The 19,230-nt window shown below is 39.6% G+C and overlaps 1 protein-coding gene across 1 annotated transcript; it reads right to left on the bottom strand.

Moving 5' to 3' along the window:
- Positions 1-1,052: 1,052 nt before the first annotated feature.
- On the bottom strand, positions 1,053-9,414 carry ehf (ets homologous factor). The gene is made up of 9 exons (XM_028408694.1): positions 9,203-9,414; positions 5,925-6,039; positions 5,252-5,509; positions 4,068-4,112; positions 3,925-3,969; positions 3,779-3,841; positions 3,642-3,686; positions 3,349-3,544; positions 1,053-1,738 (listed from the first exon to the last, which is right to left on the bottom strand). The coding sequence occupies exons 2-9, from the start codon at positions 5,998-6,000 to the stop codon at positions 1,639-1,641; spliced, it is 828 nt and encodes a 275-aa protein (XP_028264495.1). The 5' UTR covers positions 6,001-6,039; positions 9,203-9,414; the 3' UTR covers positions 1,053-1,638.
- Between the last annotated feature and the right edge of the window lie 9,816 nt (positions 9,415-19,230).

The following is a 19,230-nucleotide window of genomic DNA, read 5'->3' as shown; positions in this document are numbered from 1 at the left end:
CAAACCTTAGCATTATATAATAACTTCAAACTCCAATCCTAACTACTGCAACTTCTAATCATAACTTCTATGATTCTGTGTGCATATCAAATAAAAGTGCATATGGATCATAACAAGTACAACTCAAGAGAGACTACAAAGTGTGATTGCTCCATATAACAACAGAGTCTAAACAAGGGATGATGATGGATAGGCACTTGAGTTGAAGTTGCATGGCTTACTTGTTTCATGTAATGTAACAGTACAGCAATCAGTAGCTATTATTCCAGTCCAATCAGGAGCAGTCACTGGCTTGTTCATCTCTCTCTCTCTGAGCAATTTTCTTTATTTCATCCAATCATCAATGAAATACACAATCATAGCATGCTCCTCTAATCAGAGATGGATACTGCTACTGTACCAGAAAAAAATAAAAAATGCTCATTTTTTATGCTAAGGCAACACATTTTATTTTCTTCCAGTCTGCATTACTGGTTTGTGCGAGACAGCAGAGCGAGACACGACTGAAAGGGATGCAGTGGGCACAACAGGAGAGATAACAACAAAATGTAGTGTCAGTTAATGCCAGACTATGTAAAGAAGGTCCAGATAAATCAGAGTGTAGATTAGACATGGATTTGCTTGTGAAAGCAGGCCAAAGAAAAGAGCCTTTTTTTATTGACACTGCTTTTATCTTGCTGACCATCGAGGCCCAGTCATTTGTCTGCTGCCTGCAGGAACCAGCACAGCGGCCGTGGCACGCAGTGGCAAACAATTAACTGTGTGGCATTTCACACTGTCATGATAAAACAGAAACAGCCTGTACTATCTTGAAGTCAGAGGCTTTTCAAAGTCAAGCTTGTAACAGATTTACTGAGAACAAAGCTTATAGACCACACTCAGTGGGCAGTCAATATGATTCAAGTTCAGGCAAGAACGACGGTTAGGCTTAAGCCTGAAATATTTATTGATAGATAAGATCAGCTTCTCTAGATATAGATATTTTTGGCCTTGTACACATGCAATTATATATATATATATATATATATATAAAATGACATTTATAAAATAAAAACCATCAAAATCTTTATTTGTATTAAACATTTACACACATTTTTTTACAGCTCAGTTCAGAAAAAAAATGAAATAAGACAAACCATATTTTCAGCAAACATTTATCACTTGTTTATGTATTCATATAGTTCTTCATTGCTGCAGTGTGCTTATGGCATGTTATTTTATCATTGTTTATGCAGTGATCAAGCATCCTTCCCAAAGGACACTTCACAGTATCAATGTCAAAACACTCAACATACATCTGTTCACCACTTGTGTTTTGAATGTTAAATCAACATGTGCTCCTTTGGGACACAATGAAAGTATCTGTTTGGAAGAAAAAACATTTTTTTTATGTAAGCCTATATTTCTTCAGCAATATTTTATTTAACCACACCTCAGAGGTTTGATTGCTAATAAGGCACAGCGAAGAGTATCTCAGTTCAGTGTCACAACAAAAGGAATGAATTGTAGTAAAGTAAAAAGTACAGAGAAAAACAGTAACGTGTAAACAGTGTACAGATACACATATCAAAGGCAGTCAGTGAAAATGATAATAACAAAACATCACATTTCATATAACGATATAAATTAATGAAATTGTCACTTCTCAGACTCCCTCCATCCTCTTGCATTCCTTCCAAATTTGTAAACGAGCCTGCGTCCATCTACTCGCTCAAGGATTTCTCTTTTGTAGTAATATCTGTAACAGAGGGCAGACAGACACAGTGAACTAAAACAACTGAATATACAGAGGTATAAGACTTTGTGTGAAATCAGCAAGCCACTAGGGCTGAGACATGAAGCCAATGCGTAAGTGCCAGAAAATGCAATTTACACTGCAGCCTCTAGGGGTTGGTTCCAAAAGCAAGTCAATACCCATAGACTTCTATGTTGTGTGGCCAACTGAAAAAGCACAAATAAAGGTGTTTACAGCCTGGTCGGTACAAAAAACCGATTTAGGTCTCAGCTGTCAAGTTCCCTTTTAGTGTCAAATGTATGGGTGATTTTTTTCATTTTTTTATATAATTCAATCATTAAATGATATAGGACCTAAAGTGACACATAATTATAGACATGCCATAAGCCATTTAAATGACAGGCATTTACTGTACCACAGTGTGAGCTTCCTGCGCTCCACCTCTTTGTCCATATTTGGAGTTTTGGCGAACTGTGGCGCTGTTGGCATGGTGACGATCAGAGCCTAGTCGAGCCTCTTACAGAGACTCAAAACAGCACTTCAGAAACCAAGTGACTCACAGAAGCTGTGTTTCACGGTCATTGGAAATCACTTGCACCAAGTTTGGTCATGCTAACAGCTTCGTCTGGAAATAGTTAGTCAGTCCTGTACAGTGAGAATTACATGGAACTCGTCCGACAAGGACCCAATTGTGGTGTCAACCCTTATTCCAGTTCTGGCACTCTTCAACTGACAGTTCAACTGCTTAAAGCCCTCATCTGCCAAATGCTTCAGTGCCAAGACATTACTCACCGTTATTCAACAATGTAGGTAAAATTCCATCTCCTAATGTGTACAGTACAGGCTGCGGTTTGCTTTCAGTGACACACTCATCTGACATTATGTGTTTGCATCTCCTTTAGAGCAATTGTTTCAACGGTTTTAAGTGTCAGAAAGCTTTGCCTTTGACACGACGCATCAACATCACAAGGTTAGTTCTTAACCTAATAACCCGTGAACAATATGGAAATGAAGGAACAAGCACCTTTGTCAGGAGGCAGAGCTAAACATGTCATCATGTCACTGCATTTTTCACTTAATCAAGGTCATTTAATTAATATAAGTAGTTTGAAGTAATGTAAATGTTACAGTAAATACAAAATCAGCTTTGTGGTAACATTTTGTAGCTCCCAATGGTTTCCAACACAATGAAATTAAGCTCATTAGATTAGCTCATTTGAATGTATTGCAGTTTCTCCTCAGGACAGATTTTAGCTGTTTCTGTTCATTTTGGATTAAAATGGATATTTGTAGGGGTCCATTTGTTTGGGAAAAGGTAGAAATGTGTTGTAATGTGTCAGTGGTATTAGGCATGGAGCTGTTAATGATGGGTATCTGAAGAAAATGTCTAAGCTGTCACAGTCATTTGTTTAGAATCTATCACATAACGGTGCCCCTTTCCCATCGTCCAGTGAGCTGCTGTTTCTTCCATTTGTTTATCTGGGATTGAGGGGCTAATGCAAACACTACATAGTCTGAGTTTAGGAACTGTACTGCTTGTGTCAGAGGTGTCTGTTTACAGTATGCAAACAAGATGTTTTGCATGTGATTAGCAACGAGCAGTGTCAGTGTACCTCATTGCACGGCTTAGCTTCTCGTAGGTCATGCTGCTGTTATTCTTCTTTTTGCCCCACAGCTGCGCCACCGCCTCTGACTTGAGGAAGCGAAAAACTCCCTCTGTCCGATCCTCCCACTTGATCAGCCCCGGGTTTCGTTCTGGGTTCAGTAGAATGTCCCTGATGAACTCCCACAGGTGAGTCCCTCTAGGATCTGTGAAAAACAAGGCAGGAAATAGAACTCTAAATATAAACATTTACACTCTGATCAATCAAAGACAGCACTACATAGATGTGTATCTCTTACTTACTGTGTTTTTTGACCTGATGAGGACGACTGAATGACCGCTTGATTTCTGAGAGAAAGATATCACAGTATTGTTGAACCCTTCTGTAAATATATTACATGTAAATATGTTGTGTTATAAATTAAATTCAAATTCCTCACCAGGACTAGAAGGGATGGGGGAGGCATCAGGTGCGAGGGGGTGAATGGAGGGGTCATAGATTTCTGGGAAAGAGAGTTTTTTTGTTCTAAGCATTGAAGTTCTAAATGATGCTATATTGGTGGTAATGCAGCAGTGATATATTTACCTCCAGGTGGATAACTGACATCTGGGAATGGACAGGAGTAGTCCACTGTGAACAAAAAATACATCAATACATAGAAATAATAAGTAAAAAAACACATTCACTTTCTCTTTTTTTATCTAAGAATTTGTCTGTGAGTCTCTTACAGTCAGGTTTGAGCTCCAGTGGCCCTATTTCCACATGGTACTGCCCTGTGCACGGCAGAGAAGGAAAAAGGAAGTGAGTTATTATCAGGAATCACAAATGTGTTGTGTAATATTTGAAGATTGATCATTCACATTCATCGCATTCATGGTTAGACATTAAAAAGCCATGAACCAAATCATTGCTTAAAGTATTGAAAGCCTCTTTAGGACCCTAAATTGCATGCCAGGCAGGCAGTACAGGCAGAGACTCCAGGCAGATAAAGCAGGGAATCTTTTTTTGTGCAGCTTTATGGCGTATTCAGACACCATTTTACAACCCAAAACAGAAGCATGGTGCTGTATTTTTAGAGCAACAGAGCCAGAAAAGAGATTTTGTCAAAATAGCAGACGGTAAAAGGAGTGGAGGATTGGATGAAGAATTACTTTCTATGCTCTTTGTTTTTCTTTTGTCTTTTGTCTGAATAAAAATATAAAATGAAGCATCAACCAATTTTCAACAGGCGGAAACAATATGATAACACCACAGCTTTGAGTTGTTTCGTGGTAATAATATGCATGATCAGTGTGACAATGACATTTGCTGTGTTAACATGCAACTCCGTGGACCCACAGAAACTGAGCTGCTTTCTTACAGCCAGAAACAACAATAGCAGGACTGTGCTCTAGCTTTGAATTTCTTTCTAACCCTGAGGTTAAACCTGTTGTGCCAGGTCTCCTGGCACTGCTCTTGTTGTGAAACGCTATTAACTTCAGATGTTAGATAAGCTATGCTCTGCTGATGTCACTGACCACATTACACAGGAATATATATTGTTTTTCTAAACTGAGATAAAGGTTCTAGCAAAAACATACACTAATTAACAGAGGCAATTCTTAGCTTGTTTCTCAGCTTCACACCCCCTCTGTGCTTTGTTAGGAGACTCATTCTAGCAAGAGCAAACAACAAATCCATCATCTCCCTTGCTTTAAGCACAGCTCCAGCCCTCTACAGCCGCCATGCGGTGCGACCCCTGACCGGCTCTGTGATCCCTCTTCAGCAACACTTCATCAAGACTCTGTTCCAGACACAGCTGAAATCAACCAGCTTCTTCTTCTTTCTTTTTTTTTTTTTTTTTTTTTTTATTGGGCCTAATCATCTTTTCTTTTTTGCCCCCTCAGCCTCTCTCTCAGACTTTCAGACGCACCATTCCACTTGAGCTCTGTGATACTGTGGAAGAGCATGGGTCCCACGCTGCCGGCAGCACGGATGAAGTCCTGGTAGCTCAGGCTGCATAGTTGATGGCCATCCATGTCAAAGTTTTGAAAGGGAATGCTGGAGGCATCAATTTGGTGCATATCCATGACCTGCTGCAGCCACTCCCACACCTGGTACTTACTCCAGAACTGAGGCTGGGAGTCATGAGGCCAAATGCGACTTGTGTAACCAGGCATCACCAGTGAAACTAGGAAAAGACATCAGGATAAAATATATCAGTAATGATGATCACAAAGACACATCTGATGAGAGAAAACATGAATTTTACTACTTTTTTAATTAATCTGCAGAGCAGTTTACTGAGAGAGCAGCTGAGCTATTTCTCGGGAATCCCTAATTCACGCCTTATGTTTCAGAGCTCTGGCACACCAGGTAAGCAGCACTTGCTAATTGTTGAATGGTTTTCATTTTGCAGTGCTGTTTAACAACCAGTGAGAGAGCTGGATTGTTTAATGGAGAGCAATAAAAATCCTTGAGCAGAACATTCAGCATATTTTCTGGAGGCATTGTGGAATATTGTTCAGGTGATTTAGTTAAATGATTGACGTCTTAGTGAGGAACACACAGGGAAGCACGCAGAAGGCTTCATTAGGAATGCTCACCATCAGGATAGGAGTTAGCAGGTCCCCAGGTAGCGGTCAGCTGGCTGTCCAGGGTGGTGGATGGAGTTACACTCATGATGCAGCTTCCACACTCTGATGTACCATGGCCCAGAGGCTGCAGCAGGGGAGCGGTGGATAGATTAATAATGAGTCTTATTTACACTTTGAGGCCATCCATATTTTACAGTATATGTATAATGCAGTTTAGACATGTAGCTAGTTGCTTTGGAGCTTGTAAAGATGGAAGTGGTAAACAAGCAACAGTTTAGTTACTGCAAAATTTACGATAAAATTAAAGCTTAAATTCAACTCTGTAAATTAAATTCAGCTCTAGTTTAGTCTGTCTTGACAGCACTGCTCATTGCTTGTGAACAGTAACAACACTTATCTGAAGACCAGTCTCGCTGCCTATGTAACAAATTCATAGGAAATCAGTTCATACTGCATCACTAAAGGCTGTTTAAACAGAAAGTGGAAATACTGCTTCACAGTGCACCAACAGTCACTGTACAGCATGTCATCAGTAGTGTGTATACAAACACACACTACACACGTACACACGCACACACCTGTGGCTATTATGGCCAAATAAAGCAGGATTGAATTTGACAATAAACTGCATTAATCAGTTTAATAAAGTGTATTAAATCCAACACATGTATCTCATTGTCTTTGTGAGGGCACTAAATTGTGATTTGAGTCTGTTTTAATGGCCTCTGTTTTTTCCAGACAGCATAAAGAACTAGAAAAGCATTTCCTGAAGAAAATGCAAGTTTGATTGCTGCAGCTGAAGCATTGCTGTGAATGCTGATGTGAAGGATTGCTCTGAATTGCTGGAGAATCTGCAATCTGAATTTAATTTGCTGAAACACGGTTAAGAATTTAGAAAGATGAAGCTCTTATTTTTAAAAGTAGAAAATGTTTGAATATTATGAAGATATGAAAAAGAAACAGCTGAAGACAAGAACAGTATGAAGTCACTTACCTTAAAGAATAGCCTGTGAATATACGATATGAAAGGTCAGAGGCTGGAATAATACCATAAGATTATAAGAAGCACAGGCTGTGTGATTTTAAGGTGGAAAAGCTTCTTTGTTTGTGTTAGCCTGTCACCATGGTAACAGCCCTGCCTGCCTGTATCCATGGCAACCTGAATGTTTATCAACTGCCCCTAACTGCAGCTCTCTCTGTCCCCCTCCTAAATGCGTTTCCAATGTAAAAACACCCTCTAAACAACTTGTTTTTGTCCAAACCGAAGCCTTCAGACAAAAAAATACGGACACCATGAGGATCGCAAGAAGTTGCTTTACAACACAGTATAATATTTATGTCTATGATGTCAAAGATTTGGAAATGGCGGCGAGTTAGAATATATGGCTGCAAAACAGTTTGGTGTTCAGTTTTAAGACTGACACCATCAGAAAGCTAACGAGTGTTCCTTAGAACCGATATAAAAATGATCCCAGTTAGATCGGTGGTGCAGGCCTGGGTGCAGGTTTATTTTAGGCATCTCCTCAGCCTCTCTCCACTCTGCTGAAGATTCCGCCCACTCTGGCTCCCAACATTCCACCCAATACACACTAATGTTAAACTCAGAAGAGACCTCAAAAACCACTTCATCTTTAATCACCTGCCATTTGAAGACAAAGCTGAATTTCCAATTCTGTATAAAAGTTTTGAAGACCAAGATATTTGAAGTATTTTAAGCTTTGAATGGTTTCTCTATTTTGAAATTTTGTAGGAGAAGTAGCATTTTCCAGAAGGCATGCTTTGAAGGGCTCTCTCATTGACTCCCATGTTAATTTGAGGGTGGAAAATGTTTAATATTTTTAATATTATAATATTTTTAATTATTATTGAAGGTTCTCGGGAATGTGAATGAGCTGAATCTTTTGATGTTTAAACGGTTTGAATCGTTCAATGCATTCTTAAGATAGGCCGAGCCAAAAAACGTACGGAATAATAATAATAATAATAATAATAATAATAATAATAATAATAATAAAGACGTAGAATCTCAAGAGTTATTAATTAACTTAATTTGTCTGTTTCACATTTGTTTTGTCATATTTACATTACTACTGTAGCTCATGTCCTTGTGAGTTTACACTGTGTTTCATACCACTTTAGTGGACAGTCATGCTGCAAAGTTACTTTTAAAGGGTTTGCTGTATTCATGTAAATAATAGCATGTTTTACAGTATATTTGCATTCCATGTAAATAAAGCTTATCAGAAACACAGCAGCACCACAGTTTTTGGTGGCAGAAGCGATGCATGTGCACGGTGCTATCTGGCTTAGTTTGTGGTTTCTTTATGGTTGTTTTGTTTGTGGAGTTAAGGACTAGCATGGCAGACCGTTCATTGCTGTTTATTTTATAATTCCTCTGCTAACATACATGAAGCACAGTCCATGTTCAGAATTTTTCTATTTATCAACCTGTAGGTGGAAATATTTTCCAACATGTTTGGATGCATCTGTCAGAGATCAATCAATCAAAGCTGTTTGTGATCACTAGGATTCAACTGTCAAAGGTCTGCATGATGAGTCACCTGCTTTAAATAGCTCCATAATAAAACTAATGCTTTACACACAGTGACCCATATATTGCACCTGTTCAGATCTTGGTCACGCTTTTATGGTAGGCTGTAAACAAAAATGACACCAGGTCCTGTCACACATTTCAACAGCAAACACTGTTTTGGCAGGCGAACACACCTGTGACACAGAGACAGGCTGAATTAACCTCCTCAACAGTCTGCCAAATCACTTTTATAACAAGCTACAGTCAAGATCTCTGAACGTGATTTCCCCAGAAGATAGGGGGTGAGTGCCGTCATGCCAAGGCAGATCAGCTCCTCACATGTCAATCCGCCGAGTCTGGTCTAACGCCTTATGGTGTGTTAACCCTGCTGTCCACTAATGTCTTATCAACAAGGCAGGGAGTAGCTCCTGTCAATACAACAATCACGTAGCGGCGCAAACAGGAAGAGTCACAGTTATAGCTCAAAATCCTGTTAGCTGAGTCACAGTGAAAAATCAATTCACTGGATGCCACATAGATAAGCAACACTTATCTGAAGAAGTTCACATGAGTTTGTGTGTCTAGTCTGTGGAGACTGCTTTCATTTTAGCATTGTGACTGCACTGAAACTATGATGGTAGTTTGGCATATAAGCATATACGTTCACACACATTGAAACTGTATTGTACAATATACAGTTGTAACAACAGGACACACATGAAATAAATGACAGTTACTGAGTCTATTAGCCTACCAGAGCAGTAGAATGGGGTCCAACCAGTGCTGATAGAAGTTTCTGGTAAATCCGGTGGCACACACAGATTAGAATAGATTCTGGAAATTCCAACAGATCTGTGTGATGAGAGCGAGAGAAGGTGAGTCTTTTGGTTTCCCAAATCTTTGAATCAACAGATGCATTCAGACACTACAGGTGCTGCCACACCACAATAGGATTTTTATCCTCCTTACTTCCTTATCCTGCTCCAATTGGCTACCTGATCGGTCTCATACCAGGTTGATATTTGCATAATGCACACCCACACATGCAGATAAAATTCATCCACACTCACGCACACACACACACACGCACACACTTTTATATTCCCTGTTGGCTCCATTCCATTTCACGTGCTCACACAGACACAAACTCACTCAAGCAGAAAAACACACACCTATCAGGAAATATATATTTGCAGGCACTGGAAGGCCCACACAGGTAAAGTCAAATTGCTCAAAGTTACTGTTCACATGGTTGCTTAAAATAGTGTTTAACCTTAGAGAAATTTCCCCCTGTGTTCTTATGTAACACAACATTTGTTTTCATTATTTCATCATGATGAATGAGGTGCTGACAGTTTAGGTAGGAGGACCAGGGAGAATTTGCTTTTTGAAAGTTGCTGGAGTCGCATGGCAGAGAAACATTAGAAGCTGTGTGCCTGAAAAGACTGTTAGAAAAAAAAGCCTTTTCGGGGTTTTACATTTACAAGTGCCTCTGAATTTCTACTGTTTTCTGTGGCCTCTTTCAGAGTTTGCAAATTACATTCATGCTGCATATCTGTTGGAGTGTTGTTGTTATTTAAGGAGCTTGTTTTACTGTCACTCAGAGCTGAGGATGACCTTACTGCATTGCAATCACATCAGCTTTGATCAGCTCTTAAATTAGCTTCTGCCGACATGCGGTGATCCACAGGTGTCTGACAGATGACAATTACCTTTGGTAGGTGTCTCACAACTTCCAGTCAACGCCAACGATGACAGGCTCAGAGGCAAAAACAGTTTGACTTCTTTTACAGTGTTGATGTCAACACATCTTCATACATTAACAACAGAATAGGTTGATTGCTAATTATTCCTAAAATGACAGCTATGAGCATTTGGAAGAGTGATTGTAAAAACAATAAAGACCCACAAAGTCAGTGGACTACTCCAGTATTAAGCCAACTCCTGACATTTAACAACAAGGCGCAAAACAGTGCACCTGCTATACAAGGATATAGGGCAGTAAATGTTTTTTTCCAAATTCCCCAAAACATGTTTGTCCTGTTTTGATGTTTTTTTTTCCCAAGATCACACTTGTCACGCTGTGTTGGCAAACAAAAACTTTACAGTCAGTATGCGGAAGTTGATTCTTAAATATGGACTACATTATTGTAAATGTGTTTTGAAAGATATTTTGGTAGACCATACAGTACCAATGACACACTGACAAAAATGGATTAAAAAATAAAAATTAATAATTAAATTGAGTTAATCCTAAATTGGGGTAACCAGTAACCAGTGTTGATGCTGTCTAGTTGTTCCAATTCTGTATACTTTTTAACAAATTGCCACTTGTAAACTCATTCTTACCCTGACAAGCCTCATGTGTAGTCTCATTCCTTTCTGAAATAAGATCCCATGAAGGGGCAGTTATTTGTACGAGTGTGCTGACAACACTACCAGGAAGCAGCGTGAATAATGCAAACTTAAAAAGGTAAACGTAGGTGAAGGTAAAAATGTGACTGTATTCTGAATACAACCCTTTTACACTTTACGGTTATTCTTACTTCCTTTTCCTATTATATTCCACTCCAGTTCTGCAAATCTTTTCAGAAACAAAAAATGTGTCAAAAAGCAATTTTGTTGAACGTTGTCACCCCTTATATAGCCTGTTGCCCCATACTGACAACAATGGGAGGGAGTTCAAACATTCTATTTTTTGCTCGACGCCAATTAGGGTTTGGGCAAATTGTAGATCTTTGATCTGAGATCTAAATCGGATCTGTAGCATTGTACCACTACAATACCTCTTGGGACCAGAGGCACTAACAGTATCATGTTGATAATTGAAGTGACTTTGAGCAGGGTGGAACTGCATAATAGGCTGAAGCAGGAAGCAGTCGGTGAGGAAAGTGTGTCAGGTTTCTCTCAGAGCTTCTTCAAGCAGAGACGTGCAAAGAGAAACAAGTGAATGATGCTGCCGAGCAAATAATATTGATCATTCATTCTTATATACAATTGATCTGTTGAGTGGTGCTATCATAAAGAATAATGTTAATCATCTTATGAAAAGTGTAATATGCACTATTAAACTGCATATATTATTACCCCAGTAGGCTGACATTAATAGCCTTTGCCCATTCCATAGATCCTAATGATCCACATGCTGGCCTCTGTGTGCTATAACAGTTCATACTGAGCTCACTTTGGAAGCTCTCACTCTCTGTAAGTGTATGTGTGTGACTTGGACTCTTGCCCACAGCTCAGCCTCAGAGGTAATGAGAGAATTCAGTGTTAGCATGATTATCTCTGAGACTTCCCCTCACCTCCCCATGCACGCCAGATCACTACAGTCCTAATGGTAAAACCCTCCACTCCTGATCCTCCTGCACCTCTCTGACACCATCCTACCTGCATAGGTTACAGATAAGACGCCTTTAGCCCTCCCTGCAGCCCGTCTGCTGCCTATTTGTAACACCGGTGCTATATTTTCTGGATTTCTTGCAGTGGTTTCCCATCCTCTTTCTAAAGGGTAAAGTGCCTCCAGGGTGTAATTCGGGACCTAAGGCGCGTTTGGTGCCATCCCACTGTGAATGCCTGACCAGATTTTATTGCAGTAAGATTAATACGACCCTCAGTAGTGCACAAAAGTCGCACATAGCTCTCGTTAGGGTTGGCCTGATTCTCACCTTCTTTATTTTTTGTTCTTTTTCTCAATCACACTTCTCATTCGGCATGTCACGAAGAGAGGCTGGTATTTGACATTTCATTTCATGCATCTTCATTCTGCTTTTTTTTAAGGGTGGATGTGGGTCGACATATGTAAAAAGTCCACTGGGTCGGGGATAGCAAAAGAGGGAGAAGACAGAGTGGGAGAGATCAAAGTCTGTCATATCAGCTCCTCTCTGTGTGAGTCAGCCTACCAATATTGTGCAAGGCAGTGAAGACATCCTCCCAGACAGAAGAAAATGTCATCAAAACGCTGGCATTATAGACAGTGTCATCTATTTTTAAATAGAGTCAAGTAGAGGCTTATGTCTCCCTCCAATATTAGTACACTGCTGATCCATTTATAAAGAGGCTTATAACTTGCTTAGTGGTACTGTGAAATATTAATGCTTTATTTCGGGATGCGGTCAAAAGTTTCCCTTTGACAGGAAAGGCTGTCAAAGCTGTCAGTCAGAAGAAGCAGACAAGACAGGAGGAGGGTACAGTTGTATGCTCTAATGAACAGGAACTTATTAGCTGGAGTATGTCTATTACTGTCCCACTTGCCTCCCCTCTTTCATTAACTGCTTATCACGCCTGTTAGTGTCATCTTTAATACTTCACATTTTGATTAGCATATGATCCACAGGGAAAGAAGGAAAAATCATTTTATTAGCGTCAATTACTGCTACAAATGACAATTTCACTGCCTAAATTGTAATTTTACGTCTCCTTCCTGTCAAAGAACAATGGCTGTGTAATTACAGTAATGAGAAGTGCAACAGAAAAAAGTATTATTCACAATTCACTTCCTTCCTCATTCTTTAAAACTTCACCATGTCTGTTTTTTTTTCTTGTTGCATTTATGACTCCTCCGCATGGAGAACACATGTCTCACAAGTGATATGTTCAGCGTGTAAGAATGCTAGAGCGTGGCTCGAATGATGTGGAAAAATATCTTTTCACATGTTCAGTGTCCAGGAGCTTGACTGTTCTGACATGATAGGCCGCAGATCTATGCTTCACCCATAGGTGACACTGTTGTCTCATGCACTGCTGGGGGAAAATAAGGTTATGTGATGAGTGAACAACACAAATGTGATATGAGAAAGAGTAGGCGACGGAACATGTTTCATGACATTAATTGACTGCGATGCCTGTGCATGGTGCTATTCATATAGGTTACAGTAACCTACATTCATTATTAGTTCTCAGAGGTGTAAAGAAAGCTACACCAGGGAGAAGGAGAGATTAGGTCATGGCCAGCTTGTTGTGACATGCAGTAGCTGTACTGTACTGTAATACAGTGTTGTTTCAATTAGCACCTCTGAGCTCGACCACCAACACACACCGCAGATGATCAGTGAAGCAGCCTGTTGTACAAGCTGCTGTAGTTTATATTTTCACATTAAAAATAGAGTCAGTTCAAAGATAGGGTGAGCACCAAGCCTGTAGGAAATACTGCATTTTCCTTCAGCCCTGTCTGCCATTTTACAATAAAAAAATAACCCATTTACATGTTACATGTACATGTTTTAAACATGAATCAACCTGCTAAAATGATTGTTTCCCATTATTTGCAGAAGAGACTGCCCCTCTTTCTTGTTGCTGCTAGAATCTAAGATATACAACTGATGTTTATAAAGAGTGGAAAGCAATGGCTGCCACAGCTGTAACTATATATTTTAGTTTAGTAAATTGTGTCTTTTCACAGTAGATAAAAGTCAGATGCAACAGGCAACTGAGTAATCAATATAATGTTGTTTTATAGTCCCCAATTTACAATTACTCTTTTGGTTCTTTCTCGAATGCAGTATTGTCTTAATTGTAGATTGCCTTGCAACTCATATAGGTTGTTACATGAAACATGAAATGCGAAATATTTAAAACACATAGATATGATATATGAAATGTGCTTATCATTTTCAGTCCCATGATATTTGGTGTGCCTCACAAAGTATACATGCAGGTTATGACTAGCTCAGGCACATATGGGTCTATTTAGCAGCTAAAGAATCAAACTGGAAAAAACTGGAAGATGGCAAAAGACAAAATGGAGATGGTGAATTTTGGGTTGTTATACACTGCCACAGCTGTTACTATATATTTTACTTTAGTAAATCTTCTGGTTGCGTAACTGCTAACAAGTCCATTGTTTTATTGTGTAAGTTATGTGCGTTAAGGTAATTAGTTATTGTATCATATATGTGGGAAAGTATGAGCTTAGATAGAAGATACCACTTTCTGTCAGTCTGATAAGAAGATGCAACCAGCAGGCTATTAGCTTATCATATAAGAACAGGAAACAGTGGGAAACATATTGCTTGCGAGGTAACAAAATCCTTTCAGAATCGCTTCTTAAGCTTATTTATACCTTGTTTCTTAGCACAAGTACAAAAGGCCCAAGTGTACAATTGACAGATCATGTTTATTATAGAGGATTTGTGGAAGGATATGATGGTATTAAGAATGCCACAACAACAACGACACCAACAAAAGAAGAACAATTGAAAGGTTACAATTAAAAGGATGCATTTAAGTACCAGAACCACTGAATAACCACATGGTGGAATGGTCAGTAAGCACAGAGCAGTACATGACCAGTCTGATTGTAAAATTACTACTTATTAGGTAAATCGCAAGGCTTATGGGTATAGTAGTTGCCATGGAGACATACAGTGTGAATCTCATCTTTGTCAATAGATTATAAATTAAAGCCCTTATATGGCTGATATGGAGATCAAATAGCAGAATGAGTGTGATCAAAGACAGCTTAAGGTTGAGCCATTCTGCCAGCTATCCACCTGTGGAAGCAGGGGGGGCTGATATTTCTGGTCTTAGTAAATTAACCGTAGTGCTGTCAGCCTTTTTTCTGAAATTGCTAGCTACCCCTTACTGTGTGCATTTGATTCTGGTAGTATGATAATTCAGTGAAACTGCATGTTGCAGGGCAGATTCATCAATTTTGACCCTCCCTGCTGAGTTAAAGCTGGTGTCATTTTGCAGGATAATATTTTGCATTTTCACACACTTTACAGGTGAATGTGAACAGAAGGAAGTAATAGAAATCAGAAAACAGCAGGTACCATTGATAATGAGGTATAATATTTGCAGCTTGTCATATTTTTTGGTGGAGTATAAAAAAAGATAAAGAAAAATATTTTTTTTTTGTTTCTGATAAATATTTATCACATTGTGTGTAATCTGTCCATGCAGTTATCTTGTAGTCATTTCCAATCTGTAAAAACCAGCAAATTCAACTTCAACATTTTAAAAGGAAAGATTCAAGTTGGACACTGTAAACACTGATTTTAATAACTGGCATTGAATTACTCTCTTCCTATGTGACCCCAACAAAATGCTTGGAGGATGAAAAAAAAAGAGATTTTTCTCGCATCTCTTATATTTGAGGCAAACTGCAGACATTTATACTAACACACTTTCTTCTGTGTCAGTAAGGGCCACCCCCTGTGATCATCAGTATACATATTTTGCTGACCTACTTTCCTGATCAAGTGGGCAGCGCTGGAGTGACAAGGACTCAGAAATTGATAAGGGGAGAGATAAATGGAGACTTGTTTCAGGTCGTACCTGGATTTGCATGTTAAAAGTGACAAAAGCCCTCCAGCTTGCTATCCTTACCTTTAACTTTAATTTGAATCTCCCCTCTCCCTCTCTGTCTCTCTCTCTGTCTCCATTATAAAGTTAATAGGTTCTCAGCAGGGAAATTTAAACTGTAATTTGAAAGCTTTTCTGAACAACTTTGACAGTCTAAAAGAGGCACACTATGCCACCTGCAGAGCGAACAAACGAGGGGAAAGAGGGAGGATGTGTGAAACTGTATAGAAAGAAATGAGCGAGCAAGGGGAGGAGAGCAACAATTAGCATTCCTGAGGCTGCATGTGTAACTAATTATGTGTGAGCATTGTGACAGGGTGGCTGTTGAGTGCAGTAATGGGATCCCTGCTGCTTAATGAACATGTCAGAAGCTTCTGTCTGAGCTGATGGAAATGGACAGACTTGATGACCACTGGGTGTCCAGTACACATTGTATGTGTTGTTTGTGTGTATGCATGTATCCTATGAGACAAGTCACTATAGGGAGCAGGATGGAATTTCATTCTCTTTTGTTAACATCATTAACAATGAGAATACCGTAGCTACCTTCGTCCTTAAGGTTGTATAATGTATATGTCCACAAATGAAAGAAAAACATTATGATGTGAGATAAATCAGTTCTTCTCTGGGTATTTATGCTAAAAATGTTTTTGATATAGTATGCACATGCTGAGCCTGTGTGACAGGAAGGAAAATAATTGGTCTAAATTTAGTTTTTTGATGTCTGCAGAAATGTATAATGACCATTGAACAATATGTTGCTCAAAAGGCCTTTAACACAATGAGATTGGTCATTTTATAAACTGCTATTGTAGACATAAAAACTTATGTTTAAAAATCGTGAGGGCTATGCAGGCTGACATAATCATCTGGTCATTAGATTCATGTTATATTGGACTAAATTAATATGACACTAATGTTTTGTAGTAAAATGGCATTCTAATATTGAGACATACATACATACATACACTATAGCCTTTATGTTTCATACTAAAAAAACAAAAGCAAAAAAAATATTTGTCAAGAAGGAACATGTTTTTGTGTTATGTTACGTTCACGAGAAGGTATCTGTCTCCTAGGTTTATGCAACTCATTGCCATTTCAAGTGGAGAAATGCTGCGATAATCCCAGAGTTTGACAGGTCCTCTCATAAGGTAAAATATATACAATGTAGAGAAATTCCTCAAATACAATTAAGTCAGCATAATCACTTTCTGGAGACGACAGTGAGAAAAGAGAGATTAATGGTGTGGAAGAGCTGTGGGGGAGGGGGCGTATTCTTCACCATCTTGCCCCTCTCGCTCACTTCCTTTCAGCGCCCGTCCTTTCTGAACAGCTGAGAAGTCTGAGATACATTATTGGAGCTAATCAGAGTCGAATGAGGAAAGCGCTGAGGTGAGACAGCAGAAATTACCTCCCTCCTCAGCCTGCTTCTGTGCCCTCTTTCACTGAGCCCCCTGTCCACATGTTCTCTGATAGAGGTAGAGGGATAAAGGTGGAGGGAGATGATGGTGCTGCTGAGGTGTAGCCGCACAGCCACCACCATTTCACTCTAAAGTCAAGAGGGTGATGAAATGATTCTCTAATACAATGAAGAGGGAATAAAACAAAATGAAAGTTACAATAGACAGTGATTAAGGCTTAATGTAATTACATTTTTTCTTTGTTGTCCTGTTCTTGTGTTAAAGCCCTGAGTTTACAGAATCTAGTCTCCCTGTGTTAAGATAAAACAGTACACTTGAATCCACAATTACTGTGTTATGTCTGTCTGTGCAGAGCTGAAAATGGATCAGAGCCTCCTCTGGGCTGGGGGTGGATGTCCAGAGGGTTGACAGGTGTGAAATAATTGAGCCTGCACCCTGGCAGATTCCCTAAATCAAAGTTTGGTGCAAGATAGCATCAACTGCCTACATGCTCACAGTAAAAACAGTAAGATTTCCTCTCTATCATATCCATCATGTCAGCATTTCCAAAAAGTCCTTCCTTCCTCATTCCATCCCCTGTGATGCGCTTCCTCATTCTCTCATGTTGTCTGTTGCTGCCTCCCCACTCAGAGGAGGGATTCTGACGTTCTAAGAATAATAAGCACAGTGAGGCTGGAGCATGCGGAAACTGGATAAAAGGGCTGGATTTAAGGTTGAAAGCTGATCACAAAGGAAGTTTGGGGAAGTTTGCTAATTTGAGCTTTCTGTGCTGTCAGGAAGAGTTCAAGAGGCTGTCTCAACACATGAAAAATAACTTCAAAATTTTGTTTGCCATGTTTCAGAATCCTTTGTAGTTCATTGACCTACTATGATATAATGACTGTGGAAGCTTGGATTAAGGGAAGGGGGTCATGTGTGGTATATAGGGTTATTGTTCTAAAGAGGAAGAGAATGACTGAGGCATGCTTTCCTTGCTTTCTTTGGGATAACATATATTTTTTTGTTAGACCTGTCCTTTTTAACTGGTTTGACACCCTGCTGGTACCTTTTCGTCAAGATGATATGACTTCTTAATGTTTCACTGATTAAAAAGGTGTGTCGATCGTGTGTCATGATGTTTCAGGCAAACTGAATGTCACACAACCCTACAAAATTTATGACTTCATTTATGTGATAGAAGGACAAAAGGATAAAAATAAAAACAATGTGGATTTTCCCTAGAAAAACCGGACAGTTGGCAGGTGTGTACTGTAAAGTTTGTTTAATACAAGTTGGAGAGCAGAGAGACACACCCACCCACACAGTCCTGCTTATACAAACAAACAGGCATTGCCTGTTTTTACGTGCACCAGTGTACTATCACCACTTCAGCATCTGTCACCTCAGAGGATGATCACCAGGTTTTACCAGGCAGTGACAGCCCCTCTGCCTGTTCTCATTGTCCCTGCTGGCAGACCACTTCTCCCTCTGTCCCCTTGCATTATCTCTTTACACATGGCTCTCCTAGCCCACGGATGGACAAGAGGGCTTAAAAGGTTCATTAGGATTTATTTTTGTTCATTTTGTGGTGTGCCTATGGAGTGTTATGGTGCCTCCGCAGCAGGACTGACCCTGCGGTTCAAACGCTCTAACAGCCCATAAACAGAAACAAGGCCTGCAGATGACAACCTGCCACAGCCTGGGTTCCGTCATCTGCAGCTCACCAAGCCCCTTTAAATAGGTGTCTGGGGTGTCATCGTCTCTGAGGGCTGCCTTATGGGGAGGTGCATAATAAAAGTAAGACTATAAACCTGAGTGTAAGTGGCACAGCCTCGCCTGTGGCTCATGCTGCAACTTTTGAGCAGCAGTGAAATGTATGTGGGAGAGAGGGAGCGAGGGAGAGAGAGAGGAGAAGAATGAGCGGGAGATGTAATGAAAGATCGGCTTTATGACATTTAGAATTGAAGGCCGTAAATCTGAATTAATGTCTGGCTGATGCATTCTCTGCACATTTTTCATGCATGCAAGTATTTTGTCATCAGTGCAAGGTTGGCCACTATTGCATATGGTTTTA

This window comes from Parambassis ranga, chromosome 6, assembly GCF_900634625.1.
Source record: "Parambassis ranga chromosome 6, fParRan2.1, whole genome shotgun sequence".
Taxonomy (NCBI): domain Eukaryota; kingdom Metazoa; phylum Chordata; class Actinopteri; family Ambassidae; genus Parambassis; species Parambassis ranga.
The sequence above is the reverse complement of the archived record's forward strand: the minus strand, read 5'-3'. Positions and strand labels throughout refer to the sequence as shown.